The 13,696-nt window shown below is 40.6% G+C and overlaps 1 protein-coding gene across 1 annotated transcript; it reads right to left on the minus strand.

Moving 5' to 3' along the window:
- Positions 1-8,184: 8,184 nt before the first annotated feature.
- LOC119777887 (gamma-crystallin M3-like) lies at positions 8,185-9,025 on the minus strand. Its single transcript, XM_038276890.1, has 3 exons — positions 8,901-9,025; positions 8,559-8,801; positions 8,185-8,486 (listed from the first exon to the last, which is right to left on the minus strand). Exons 1-3 carry the CDS (start codon positions 8,928-8,930, stop codon positions 8,211-8,213), a joined length of 549 nt encoding a protein of 182 aa, XP_038132818.1. The 5' UTR covers positions 8,931-9,025; the 3' UTR covers positions 8,185-8,210.
- Positions 9,026-13,696: the final 4,671 nt, after the last annotated feature.

Genomic DNA, 13,696 nt, shown 5'->3' on the forward strand with positions numbered 1-13,696 from the left:
TCTTTTCTTAACATCAAGGGCTAAATGACACTATTGATTGATTGACTTTATTGATCTCACAGTGGAGTATTTTAATCATTACATCGGCTCAAATATTCAAAAAGAAGAAGGTGCCAAAGGAAGAAGAATAGTAAGACATATAGTCTTATGAACATATAATCATGCTAATAATCATCTAGTATTCAATTCAAAGAGTCTTATTACCTATTAAATAATAGTAATTACATGGACTTTAATATAAGGCGTTACCAGTGTTGAAGATCAAATGTCAATGATATAAGCGAGAGCGACTCCCCAATGATGTCACATCCCAGCGGCAGAGATTACTTAGGCAGCCGGCTCCTTCCCTTCTTTCTCCTTGCCTTGAGACCCTCGGGTCTGACAGGCAGGACATTGCACCGGTTCTCAGCTGAAACCAAGTCAGTTGGCCACCCCCTTCCCCTCCAGAGAAGAGTCTCTGCTTGCCAGTAGAACTAGATTACATCTTGCCTATGATTTAGAGATGCAGAAAAATTGTGTTTTTGTTTTCTACAATTCAAACTAAGATGAACGCAGTGTTTTTCATCGCCAATCCGTCTGGGAAGCAGATGAGCTAAGTACCCTGTTTCCACCTAGTCGATTATTTGCTGCCCACGCAACAGCCCGGGCCTTATTCTTGTTGAAGCATGACCATGACCCATTAGTTCAGCCACTGTTTTGAAATGTGCAGTTGCCGTTGTTACTGAACCATCTGACACCGTTCTAAGGAGATCTCCTTTCTTTTGGCCTTTTCTTTTTTTTTTTGTCCTGTTTTGCCAGTAAAGTTGTGGGAATAGATGTCCCAGAACTAGGTGATACCCCAACAGCTTTGCTTTCACAAGCAAACAGTTGCCAACAGTTGGAAACTATTGGCCATTAGCAACACACACTCAATAACGTAGTGGTAATGGGAGAGAGACCACTTCTCAGTACCTATGTTTTTGTGCAGATGTTTTGGTCACTTTTGAATGTTCGTAGTGCTGTCATACTCATGGTAGCATTAGATGGCCTCTACAATCATACAAATGGCTCAGGGCCAGAGTGATCTGCTGTCTGCCATAACCTTCAGTATGACAAATTGGCCAGTGGTTCAGTAATGGTGTGGGGTGACATTTCTTTGGAGGGCTGCACAGGCCTCCAGCTGCTCGACAGAGCTAGCATAACTGGCATTAGAAACAGGTATGAGATCGTCTGACCACTTGTGCAATGATAAGCTTGTGTGGTTGGCGCTGGGTTCCTCCTAATGCAGAACAATGTTAGACTTCATGTGGCTGGAGTGTGTCAGCAGTTCCTGCAGGATGAAGGCATTAAATTCACAACACATCATCTCAAGGTCCTTACTGAGACATTCAACCTTCCAAAGCCAATTGCAGTTCAAGTTGACAGAAGTAGACATGCAAAAGAAAGCGGTTATAAGAAAAAAAGGTATCTGTTAATTAGCTCCACAGGCGTCCCAGTCCAGGAATGACACAGCCTATCGGACAAGCTCCGAGCCAGTTCCCATGACAGTGGATGAAGGAGAGCACTTCATAGTTGTAGTAAGAGAAACAGGACAAATGTCAGCCGTCTGATATTAAGACAGATATAAATTGTATTCTTCAACCTTGTTGCCATTAAACAGTGCAAACAGTATCACACACGACTCTGGATTGATTTATGTTTCTGCATGAATTCTCTTTTGCAGCATTGAAAATAACAGTGATGCTCCACTTAAGGATGAACTGGGTGCCCTTTAATTTACGGCGGTATCATAAAACATTGAAAGAAATTCATCCTAAAAAGGATGCTATCAGTTAAACTGATGGAAAAAGTTTCAGTATAAAATACCATTAATTAACAATTGACAAAAAAATTTTTTTTTTACATCCCAAGATAAATTATAAAAATGAAGTGCGTCATTCTGTCCATTTTCACCAAAAGATTAAATATGTCATGCACATTTGATAAATATATCTTACAAATCACTTGTCATGGTGACAGATGAGGCTTTGCCTTATCATTGTCCCCTGACCCTATGTCACAGCTCCAAATATCTTCTTTTGTGAGAAGAAGGAACTATTCAGAAAATATTCAGGGCTTAAGCCTCAGAAGCACAGGTCTAACTGCGCATCCAACAGAGTCAGATTCATTGTTTAAATCCCTGACCCAGCAGCGTGGTATAGAGGCTTTTACTGGCTTTTGGTGCTGTTGTATAATCACATGACAAGGCCTTCAGAGAGTTTAGAAATACATCCTTTGTCAAACTTAAAAACAGCCTTTTTTTCCTCTATCCAAAGTTTAGCCTCCCTTTTGAACGAAGGATGTTAAATATGTTAAGAATGTAAAAGTCTGATAATCCCTGTAGGTCCTAACTAATCTGATAGCAAAATCAGCAGTCCAGTTTGGAAATTACCATGACAAGATATAATCCAACAAAAACCTATTAGAAAAAACAAGATTGATAATCAGCTTTGAATTAAATAACTCATTATCTGGTGTGTGTGTATATATAGGCATATATATATATATATATATATATATATATATATATATATATATATATATATATATATATATATATACACTCTGTGTATACAAAATGACACTAAAGTGTATCTAAGTCTAAGTTTTATCAAGTCAATCAGTCCTGGTTTAAGGTTCAAGCATGCATGACATGCTTGAAATAAAATGTGATCTGACTTTACCCTATCTCAAAGCAATATCAAAGAGAAATTGTTAGGAGGACAGTTCCATAGATATCTAACAAAGATTGATATATATCATGCAAGACAGTGGTGAATCCACCCAACATTTCCTCTTCAGGGCAATTCCACTAAAAGAGAGGCAGATTTGGAGTACAGACTGACTTTATTGAGAGGAAATTCCTAACGTCAGTCAGATATAGGCTATTTAGAGACAGCATTTAATTTCAGCTACAGCCTAATCTTGATGATCAGACTCAGATTCAGAATGACATCACAAACAGAGGAAAAATTAACCCTCCTGTTATGTTCATTTCTTAGGAACAACAATGCTGTTCCCGGGTCAGTTTGACCCGGTGCATGTTTAATCATCCAAAAGATGTCTGAAACCAAAAAAATCCCAACAAGCATTGTTAATATTTCATTGCTAAGTCCATTACTAACTATTCTTTGTATATTTAGTGCAATAGTGTTCCTTACCTCTAACAGGTAATGATCCAATTATGATAATTCACTAGTTTTTCAAAAAAAAAAAAACCCTGTATGTTCAAACTTTTTTTAATGTTTCACCACTTTATTACTTTTGAAAAACCAACATATAAAAACACAATAGTTTTACACAACATTGATACTTAACATTTAAATTTTGCTTTACATACATGCACTGTTTGTGAACCAGAAATGAACAAAGTGGCAATACAACAATACAACAAACAAGCAATTGCAATATGAACAAGGTGTATGTGCATGTGTGTCTGTCTGTCTGTACATTTACACAGCACACGAGTGACATGTCATCGCACTGTGCTTTGTGCAAATGATTTTTGCACATTTAGCGCAGGTCATGCTTGTCTTGACATCGTCAGATGGCCTGCAGAACTGGCACCTCTTCCTCTTTCTTTTCCCCTCAGCAGCAACCTATAAACAAGAGGACCATGATTACTTTACTATGGTGTCTTTTTGCTGATCCCAAGACACACACTCTCATACACTTATACACACACACCCACAGCCACACACACCCACTTACTTACTTACTTACCTCACGCATTGGTGTACTTGATGCAGTCCTCTCGTGGATCTCCCTCACCATGGCTGCAGAGGCGAGGGTCCTTGGCAGGTGCTGCCTCCGTTGGATGTGCGGTGTCACAAGCGCCTTCCCCAGCTCCTCGAGAAAGATGCGCCTCTTGTACAGCTTTGACACATTCCAGTCAGGAAACATCTCCGTCCAGATGATAAATGCATTGCAGGCTCCGTTTGGTGCTGTAGGACCTTGTCCCTTTGTCAAAGTTGTCTACCCCCCCTTTGGTGGCATTGTAATCAAGGATCATGCTTGGTTTCTGGTCCTCTCTTGTGCTAATTTCAGCAGTTTTGTGCAGAGTGCTCATGAGCACAACATTTTTTGCCTTTTTGGGGCAGTAAGACACTAGGGCTGTGGTGTCTGTCTAGGCAAACATGGAAGATTGAGCGGCCCTGTCCTTGATTACCAGCAGCTCAGCAGGGAGTTCAGCCCTGTTCTTTTGGACAGTTCCGACCATTGTGAGCTTTCTCTTTAGAAGCTCCTGACCCAAGTTGTACTTTGTGAAAAAATTGTCACAGGTTATGTTCTGTTCCCTGAAACCCTGTGCCATGTCAAGCACGATCCTTCTGCTCTGATTCTTCTCTGTGGCTCCTCCACCGGCTTTCCAGTGTAAATCTGCATGTTCAATACATAACTGGTGTTTGCATCACATGCTGCACAGATTTTTATCCCATATTTAGCTGGTTTGGAAGGCATGTATTGCCTAAATGGGCAGCGACCTCTGAATGCCACCAGCCTTTCATCCACTGTGACATTAGGGCCTGGGTTATAGAGTAGTGGAAGTTGCTCTACCTAGTTGTCCCACACTGTCCTAACAGCTGCCAGCTTGTCTCTCTCGTCTACCAGCCCATGTCTCTTGACAAATTTTTGTGTGTGCGTGTGTGTGCGTTGTGTGTGGGGTGGGGGGGTGGGGGGTGGGTGTGTGAGATTGGGGTGAAACATTTCTCACAGTTGCAAAGAAATAAATAGTCTGACATTTCTGACACCCTTTTACCTCCAGTTTGACTGCTGGGTCAAATTGACCCGAACAGTATCTATGTGATATAAACATGCAGGGGGTGGTTGCAAATATGTGAGATGAACCATTTTCATATTATATGTTGATTACACTATTTAAGGCAAGCAGAAGAAGTTTCATTCTGAAAAAATACTTTTAACTATTTTTCCTAGATCTTCAAACTTTAAAACGGATCAATTTGACCCGTAACATAACAGGAGGGTTAAAGCACAGAAATCCCCAAAGCTAATGAGCTACAAACAGAAATGCAGAGTCAGCAGCAACATCAAGCTTCAGTTGATGCTGAAATATGAAGCCAAACGTCCATAAAGCATCTACAGCCATCAGTTCAACAGGGTCGGAGCTTTATGAAACTATAAAATCTCCAGTAAAGAAATTGCTAAAATGAGGAAAGCCATGACCAGCTCTCAGTCTTCCCACCAAGTAAGAAGGAATGTTAAAAGGGGATGCAAAGGATGCGAGGAACAGAAAATGAGTGACCGATGTGATCAGTGTTTAAAGTGATGACAGGCAGGGCACTTCTGTAGGGGCTACAGGGGGCAAAAAGGTTGACTGTGAAACCTGATGGTATGAGTGTGAACATGCAGACTTCCACACACTCACAACGGCATATTGCACTCTGAGGGGAAGGGCAGGAAAAGGTGTATGAGCGACTCTGTGAACGGGTCAGACTGTTGGAGGCACAGGTGGAAAGGGATGAGAAGGCAGGACAAAATCTTGGTTCCACTTAAAGGCACACTATGCAAAATTTTTCAGTTAATTAATGTGTTCCATAACGTTTTGGATGATTAAATGAGTCATTTCAGGTTGAACAAAGGTTTTCTCGGCCGCCCTGGTGGTCTGTGGGGGAAATACTGCACTTGCAATTGCAGGAGCACCGACCCGCACCCACAGGCTCAGAAGTCTCGTGAGAGTCAGTCTTGCTTTACGGCGAGAACTGCTACACGCCCCCAGTTAAAAGCATTCTCGTTGCTAGCACAGTGGCGATCTTTGTGCAGTTATGCTGCGTTCACACCGGACGCAGCAAAAGCAGCAAAATCACGTCTGCTGCTTCATTTTAACTGCTTGTACCAGTTTAGTTCTGATGAGCGGCTGAAGCAGCTTTGCTGCTCTGGCTGTGCGGTGCAAAAGTGTGTCTGACGCGCGTTGGGCGGAGCTTCACTATCCTTTCTCTGCCTTGCAGCTATATTTGCTGTGATCATTTGGAATAAAGTAGTTTTAATATGTGTTTAAATGAGAAAATACACCTGAAAACGTAATCAGTGCAGTCAGTTCATTTAGATTATTATCCTGCCTTCAATATTTTTTCTGTCGGAGCCGCTCAGACCCCCACATACCAGCGGTGCGCCGACAGAAGGAACCCCTTCATCAGCAGCCTCTGGCCAGGTCACCTCCTCGCGGTTCACCGTGGCAGCTGGTAGGTGTTTTTGATCTAAATAATCCAAACTGCATATTCTGCCGGCAGATTTCTGCATTTTAAGTTAATTTAGGCGTCAATAAACTGTTTAAGAGGAGAGATCATAGCCTCTGATCATCAGCGCTGTGTCTCTCTCCCTGCTTCAGCTGCTCAGACGCGCTGGGCCTGCTGCTCAAAACGCGCCGCGGGACCTTTTGCTGCGCCTTGACGCGCGTCAACCATTGACTTTGCATGTAAACTTGCTGCTTCTGTCGCGCCAGCTGCGGTTTGAACGCAGCATTAGTCATTCGTTGCGTTCGCCTGTCTGCTAAGCTCAAAACAACCGCGCCTGGCTTGACGGAGAAACCAGGAGAACAGCTGTGCATATTTACGACAGTGCACTTTTACTTTCGCCCTCTGGGGGGAGTCTCGCTGGAAAATCAACACCGGTTGCATAGTGTACCTTTAAGACATTCATCTCTCCATCCATCATCACACCAAGCTGAAGGCCCTGATTGTGAATGATATGCAGATATATATATATCGACACTACTGCTCAAAAGTTTGGGGTCACATTGAAATGTCCTTATTTTTGAAGGAAAAGCACTGTACTTTTCAATGAAGATAACTTTAAACTAGTCTTAACTTTAAAGAAATACACTCTATACATTGCTAATGTAGTAAATGACTATTCTAGCTGCAAATGTCTGGTTTTTGGTGCAATATCTACATAGGTGTATAGAGGCCCATTTCCAGCAACTATCACTCCAGTGTTCTAATGGTACAATGTGTTTGCTAACTGATTAGAAAACCCTTGGCCAATCATGTTCACACATCTGAAAACAGTTTAGCTCGTTACAGAGGCTACAAAACTGACCTTCCTTTGACCAGATTGAGTTTCTGGAGCATCACATTTGTGGGGTCAATTAAACGCTCAAAATGGCCAGAAAAAGAGAACTTTCATCTGAAACTCGACAGTCTATTCTTGTTCTTAGAAATGAAGGCTATTCCATGTGAGAAACTGCTAAGAAATTGAAGATTTCCTACAACGGTGTGTACTACTCCCTTGAGAGGACAGCACAGACAGGCTCTAACCAGAGTAGAAAAAGAAGTGGGAGGCCGCGTTGCACAACTGAGCAAGAAGATAAATACATTAGAGTCTCTAGTTTGAGAAACAGACGCCTCACAGGTCCTAAACTGGCATCTTCATTAAATATTACCCGCAAAACACCAGTGTCAACATCTACAGTGAAGAGGCGGCTGTGGGATTCTGGGCTTCAGGGCAGAGCGGCAAAGAAAAAGACATATCTGAGACTGGCCAATAAAAGAAAAAGATTAAGATGGGCAAAAGAACACAGACATTAGACAGAGGAAGACTGGAAAAAAAATGTTGTGGACAGATGAATCCAAGTTTGTGGTGTTTGGATCACAAAGAAGAACGTTTGTGAGACGCAGAACAAATGAAAAGATGCTGGAAGAATGTCTGACGCCATGTGTTAAGCATGGTGGAGGTAGTGTGATGCTCTGGGGTTGTTTTGTTGCTGATAAGGTGGGAGATTTGTACAGATTTGTACAAATTAACAGCTAGAACGCCAAAGGTCTGCAATGCTGTAATTGCTACAAATGGAGGAAGAAATAGAAAATATGCTATAGGTACAGGTGCATAGAGCTGGGTTGGAAATAAAAAAATATATAAATTTACTTTTTCATTTATATCATTAAATCCAAACTTATATTTTTTGGGCAAAATTGTATTTTCAATACAAATAAAGTACTTTTGTTAGAATTGCAGGTTCCCTTGCTGCCATTGTGTCATCAGATTAAAGACCAATCCAAACTAAATTCCCAAGCTTAATTTTCTCATAGTGGATTTTAATTCAGATTAACCATTTGTGTGTTTACATTGCCCTATATTCTCACTTAATACATTTTTAATACATCCCTTAAAGAACAAAGACACGTGATAATTCTTTTGGTTTAAATTCCTTTATTTCTTTTTTTATCTTTTTGTAGCTTCTACATCATATCCGTGATCCTCCTCATGCTCATGAACCTCATGCCTCCATATCCCATCTCCTTGAAGCTCCTGTACTCTCCGGGCCTCAGATACATCATCCTGCCTCTATAGAAGGGCTGCTCGTACATCATCCAGTGACCGTCCATCACGTGGCAGGACATGCAGTCGGACATGTGGTAGCGATCCATGATGTTTTCACAGTCATCCATCAGCTCATACATCTGACCACCGAAGTTCTCTCTCTCATAGATCCTCATCCTGTAGGCTCCCCTGTACTGTTTGGAGGGATAATTACTCAATGACGCTAAACAAAAATCATAATATCACATTTTTTTCTTAATACCTACCAAAGGGATCATACGGCAAGATTTAATTCCACCACTCAAGCCCATCGTACTCATATGGTCACCAAATTCTCCTCTTCTAATGAAATACTGGTTTCCAGTGAAGTTGGGGCGGTCGTAGACCATGAAGAATCCATACTCCACTCTGACGGAGTTGCACCTGTTCAGGTGGGCGGACATGTCGGCGCAGTCACCATTGCTCTCATAGGAGCGACCCTGGCAGTTTTTATCTTCATAGAAGATAATCTGCAAAACAAGGGTTGCATCAAGGAAAAATACAGATTTACTTTGAAATATCTATTTATCAACAAATAATTTCACATTCCTGGATATTTCGAAGCTTACCTTGCCCTTGCTCATGTCAACTGTGTCCATGGTTGTAGGTTCAATGCTGCTGATAATGCTGCAATGCTCCTCTGTCTGATTTTACCCATGTTTTATACCTGACTCTCCCCTACAGAATCAGTGGCCCCCCCCATTGTTTAAAACCCTTACTCTGCAGTGTGGTATAGAGCCCTTTAATGGCTGCAGTTCTTTAACATAATCAGATGTCTGGGCCCTCAAAGACTTTAGATATACATCCTGACAACGCACATCATGTCAAGCTTAAACAAAGCATTCTTTATCTAGGCTTCCTATCCGCTTCCCATGCTCCCCCCCTCCAAGCAAAAAAAAAACATGCCTAAAGACTGGATTTACTCTGAGTAGAACACACTCCTAGACAAAGGGGAATATGCAGACTTCCATCTATGACCACAATACTTGTGTAATAGTTAAATTAATCAGCCCTATCCAACCGTCTGGATCCCTCGATCATCCAATCAAATTCATATTTTCAATTTAAAATTTAAGGTAGAGAAAGAATGTTTTTTGTGAAAAATGGTTGCATACTTATTAATTAACTGAAGGTTTTCAACCCTTTTTTTGACCAACCGTAAAACAAAGTTCATAATTTTATGTGCTGTAGAGCTTTTCTTTAAAACATTTTTACATCATTTCAACCCTTCCATACAAATTTTTTATTATTTGCATGAAATAAATCTACTTTAACTAATAAAACCCAAAAAAGGGCAATTAACTAACGGAAAATAGAAAAAAAAAGTATTTACACAAAATAATTTTAAACCAGAGAACATTTATTTGGAGTTTGTCCAAATCTTCATTGTTGAAATACACCAAATTATGTAAACAGAATCATCCATCCATCCAGTTTCTGTCAGGCTTTAATCCAGCTGGGGGTTGCCTCAGTCTGACCATATATTTCCGTTCTGTATTACTTTTAGCAGTAATAAATTGTTTCAACTACAAAAAGGCAAAACAAGGTTCAGCAAGTTCATACAATTATGAAGCAATAACTAAAGAAATGAATGTAAAGTCCTAACTTAATCAGGGTAGACTATGCAGTAGGTGCTAGAAAATAATCAGCTTTTCTATGACACCTCAAAAATATTGTTGAAAGACTCAAAGGGTGGAGATGCTTTCTCTCACACATTCAATTGTTTTGCTTTACGAAATACAAACATCTAAAACAAGGACATCGTTGCAACTTTGCCCAAGACTTAAGGCTGGCCTAAGCAGAAACCAGGTCGTCTGTGTGTGTGTCGTAGAAATTGTAGAATTGTAGGTAGAAATTGTAGGTGACCGCACACAGGAGGCCTCTGACTGGTCAAATCTACATCTACACTATGCGTATTTCCTGTTGGGTACCTTACCAGCCTGTTTTGTTTGTATGACCGCCATTGTGGAAAACGACTCGTGAAGATGGACCAGCAAGAAGAGCGAGATGCATGAGAACGCTGGGACCCTTATTCCACCTGGATCCCCGCTCTTTTTCGCCCTCATGTCCCTCCGTTTTCGCACAAATTTGTCTCTTGCATTTTTCCACTTCCTCACCGCCTCAGCCGTATCTAAATCCACAGCTGGTCTGTGATTGTCCCTCTTGCGTTGTGGCATGGAATAACATAGTGCAGACCACTCTTCAATATTGGGCCTACATCAAAAATACCTGCGACAAGCTCACTGTGACACACTGCTGCTGGAGCATGCACAGCCCTTTACATTCCAAGTTATTAAGAAGGCAGAGGCTTCTTTGTGCAAACAAAGCCCATTCAATAGTTTACATAATCAGGAATGGTATATAAAACCAAAAAAGGGAGGTACTTAAAAAGCACAAAAAGAAAAAAGACAGAACTGGTGTTCAAACCCGCTGCCATCAACTCATTCAATTAATTCACTCACTGATCGACTAAGCTGCCGCACAGTGTTGTTAATGGATTATCTCACAAGTGAAATTATTTGCAACAAGTGATCTATAATGTTCTGTATGGCTGTTTCTGACAATAACATTTTTAAAAAGAGGTAAGCTAAGTTGTTTCTTAACTGAACTTAAAGTTCCCCTGTGTCATGAGTGAAATCAGAAGGATTAGAACACTGAGTTCCAAACATTTAACACTTTGCTGTAAAGGATTGCAAACAGTTTCTTCATGCATAGTTTCAGAATTATAGTCTGAAATATCACCATCAGGATAACGCCTAATTCTATGGGTTTTAAAGGCAGAATAAACATTTGTATAGTAGTGATGATTTTTGAGTGGACTCTCTCATTTTGTTGTAGTTGTGTCCTTATGTGACCAAGGATATTTTTGTTATTGAATGTCTGGTTGAATTCACAAAGAGGGTAATGGAATGCTGCACTATGGAGTCCACTTTGCACAACAGTCTGGGAATGTTAAATCCATTTTCAAAGTGTTCAGTGACTAAAACGTACATATGCATGAATCATAAGGAAATGGAAAATGACTGACTTAGAAAATTAAATATTGGTGTTCAAATAACTTTATCTGTTTTTCAAAGATAATAATTTTGGACATTGAAGAACAATGTCCCTGTTTTTCATTAACCATGTTCATTGGGGTAGAGGATGAAGTTTTGCTCTAAAGTTGGTTGTGAGAACTCTCCTCTTTAATTACTACACCTTTAATTACCTTTCATAAGACATTCCTGCAAGCATGCAGTCCGATAAGCAGAGTCTATTGGACAAAGCAGGCGGTCTCTAAGGGGGTGGCTCAGAGGCTGGTGTGTGACACAGGTACTTTTCGGGGGCCGGTGTGTGTGGCACAGTATCAATGGGGTCTTGCGTTGGAGGAGCAGGAACTTTGGAGGTCAGCAGTGTGATACATTTGATCATAATATTCTTTTAGAAAGACTAGAATGTTTTGTTGGAATTAAAGGAACAGCGCTAGACTGGTTTAAATCTTATCTATCTGATCGATTTCAGTTAGTTCATGTTAATGATAGATCTTCAACATGCTCAAAGGTTACCTGTGGAGTACCACAGGGATCAGTGCTAGGACCAATTCTCTTTACTTTATACATGCTCCTAATTGGTAGAATTATTAGACAGCATGGGATTAATTTCCACTATTATGCTGATGACACCCAGCTATATCTGTCTATAATCCAGATGAAGCTAACCCATTACATAGATTACAGGCATGTCTGAAGACATAAAAACCTGGATGACTCTTAACTTTCTGCTCCTGAATGCAGACAAAACAGAAGTTATAGTCTTTGGACCAGAGTGTTTGAAAAATAAGCTGATTAGTCAGTCTCAAACTGTCCCTAACAATAACTTGGTCACTTCAACCCCTAACCCCCCCCAATGACACTGTATTTGCAGTTTACACTCGGTCACTTAAAAATGTTGCACTGCTAAATTTATCTTCCCACGCTGCTACATTACTCATACTTCATCCATCCTGTACATTCCTATTAATATAAATTTTATTCTCTACTTCTTGTTTTTATATACCTGTAAATATTTTTTCTATTTATATAATTTGATCTTGTAGCTAGTTTTTATATTTAATTTTTTTATATTCGGATGTAACTGGGGCCGTGACTCTCAATTTCGTTCTACCTCATGTAACACGTGATGTGAATGACAATAAAGTCTCTTGAATCTTGAATCACTTCATTTGGATGGGATTAAACTGATTTCAGATAATAAAGTAAAAAAATCTTGGTGTTGTTTTTGATCAGGACCTTTCATTTAAATCCCAGATCAAAGAGGTTTCTAGAATTTCCTTCTTTCATCTGAGGAACATTGCAAAGATTAGAAATCTCCTGTCCAGGGGTGATGCTGAGAAACTAGTCCCTGCATTTGTTACTTCAAGGCTGGACTATTGTAATTCTTTACTATCAGGAAGTCCACAAACTGTAGTTAAAAGCCTTCAGCTGATCCAAAATGCTGCAGCCAGAGTTCTGATGAAAATGAAAAAGAGAGATCATATCTCTCCTATCCTGGCTTCTCTTCATTGGCTTCCTGTTAAATGCAGAATAGAATTTAAAATCCTCCTTCTCACATATAAAGCCTTAAATGGCCAAGCTCCATCTGATATCAGAGATCTGATTGTTCCTTATGTTCCTAACAGAGCACTTCGCTCTCAATCTGCAGGTTTACTAGTGGTTCCTAGAATTTCTAAAAGTAGAATGGGAGGCAGATCTTTTAGTTATCAGGCTCCTCTCCTGTGGAACCAACTACCAGTTTTAGTCCGTGAGGCAGACACCCTGTCTACTTTTAAGGCTAGGCTTAAAACTTTCCTTTTTGATAAAGCTTCTAGTTAGAGTGGCTCAGGTTATCCTGAGCTATCTCTATACTTATGCTGCTATAGGCTTAGACTGCCGGAGGACATAGGGACCCCTTTTTCATCATTCTATCTCTATTCTCCCACTTTGCAGAATCTATGAGTTCAATCTCTAACATTCTGCTCTCTCTGGTTTTTCTCATAGTAGCTTCATCTGGTCTGTTCCTGTTTGGCTGTGACTCCATCCTGGAGAGAAATATCAGCTGTGCTGCTGCCATCAACACCTTTGATTATAGATGCTGGAGATCGGCCTGTTTTTCAGTGTAGTCCTTTTTCTCTGACTGACTGGCTGGATGTGCTCTCTTCATTGACATAGGAGTGGTCTTGGAGCTCGTCTGCCTGGCTGTGTGTTTCCTGGACGGGGCTGCCTTTTACAGCTGCTTTTTGTATCTCTGCTTCTGTCTCCTTGAACCCCAGTCGGCCTCGGCAGATGGACGCTCACACTGAGCCTGGTTCTGCTGGAGTTTATTTCGTGGTAAAAGGGAGCTTTTCCTC

Source organism: Cyprinodon tularosa, unplaced genomic scaffold (assembly GCF_016077235.1).
Source record: "Cyprinodon tularosa strain WSP-4 unplaced genomic scaffold, ASM1607723v1 ctg1289, whole genome shotgun sequence".
Classification (NCBI taxonomy): Eukaryota; Metazoa; Chordata; class Actinopteri; order Cyprinodontiformes; family Cyprinodontidae; genus Cyprinodon; species Cyprinodon tularosa.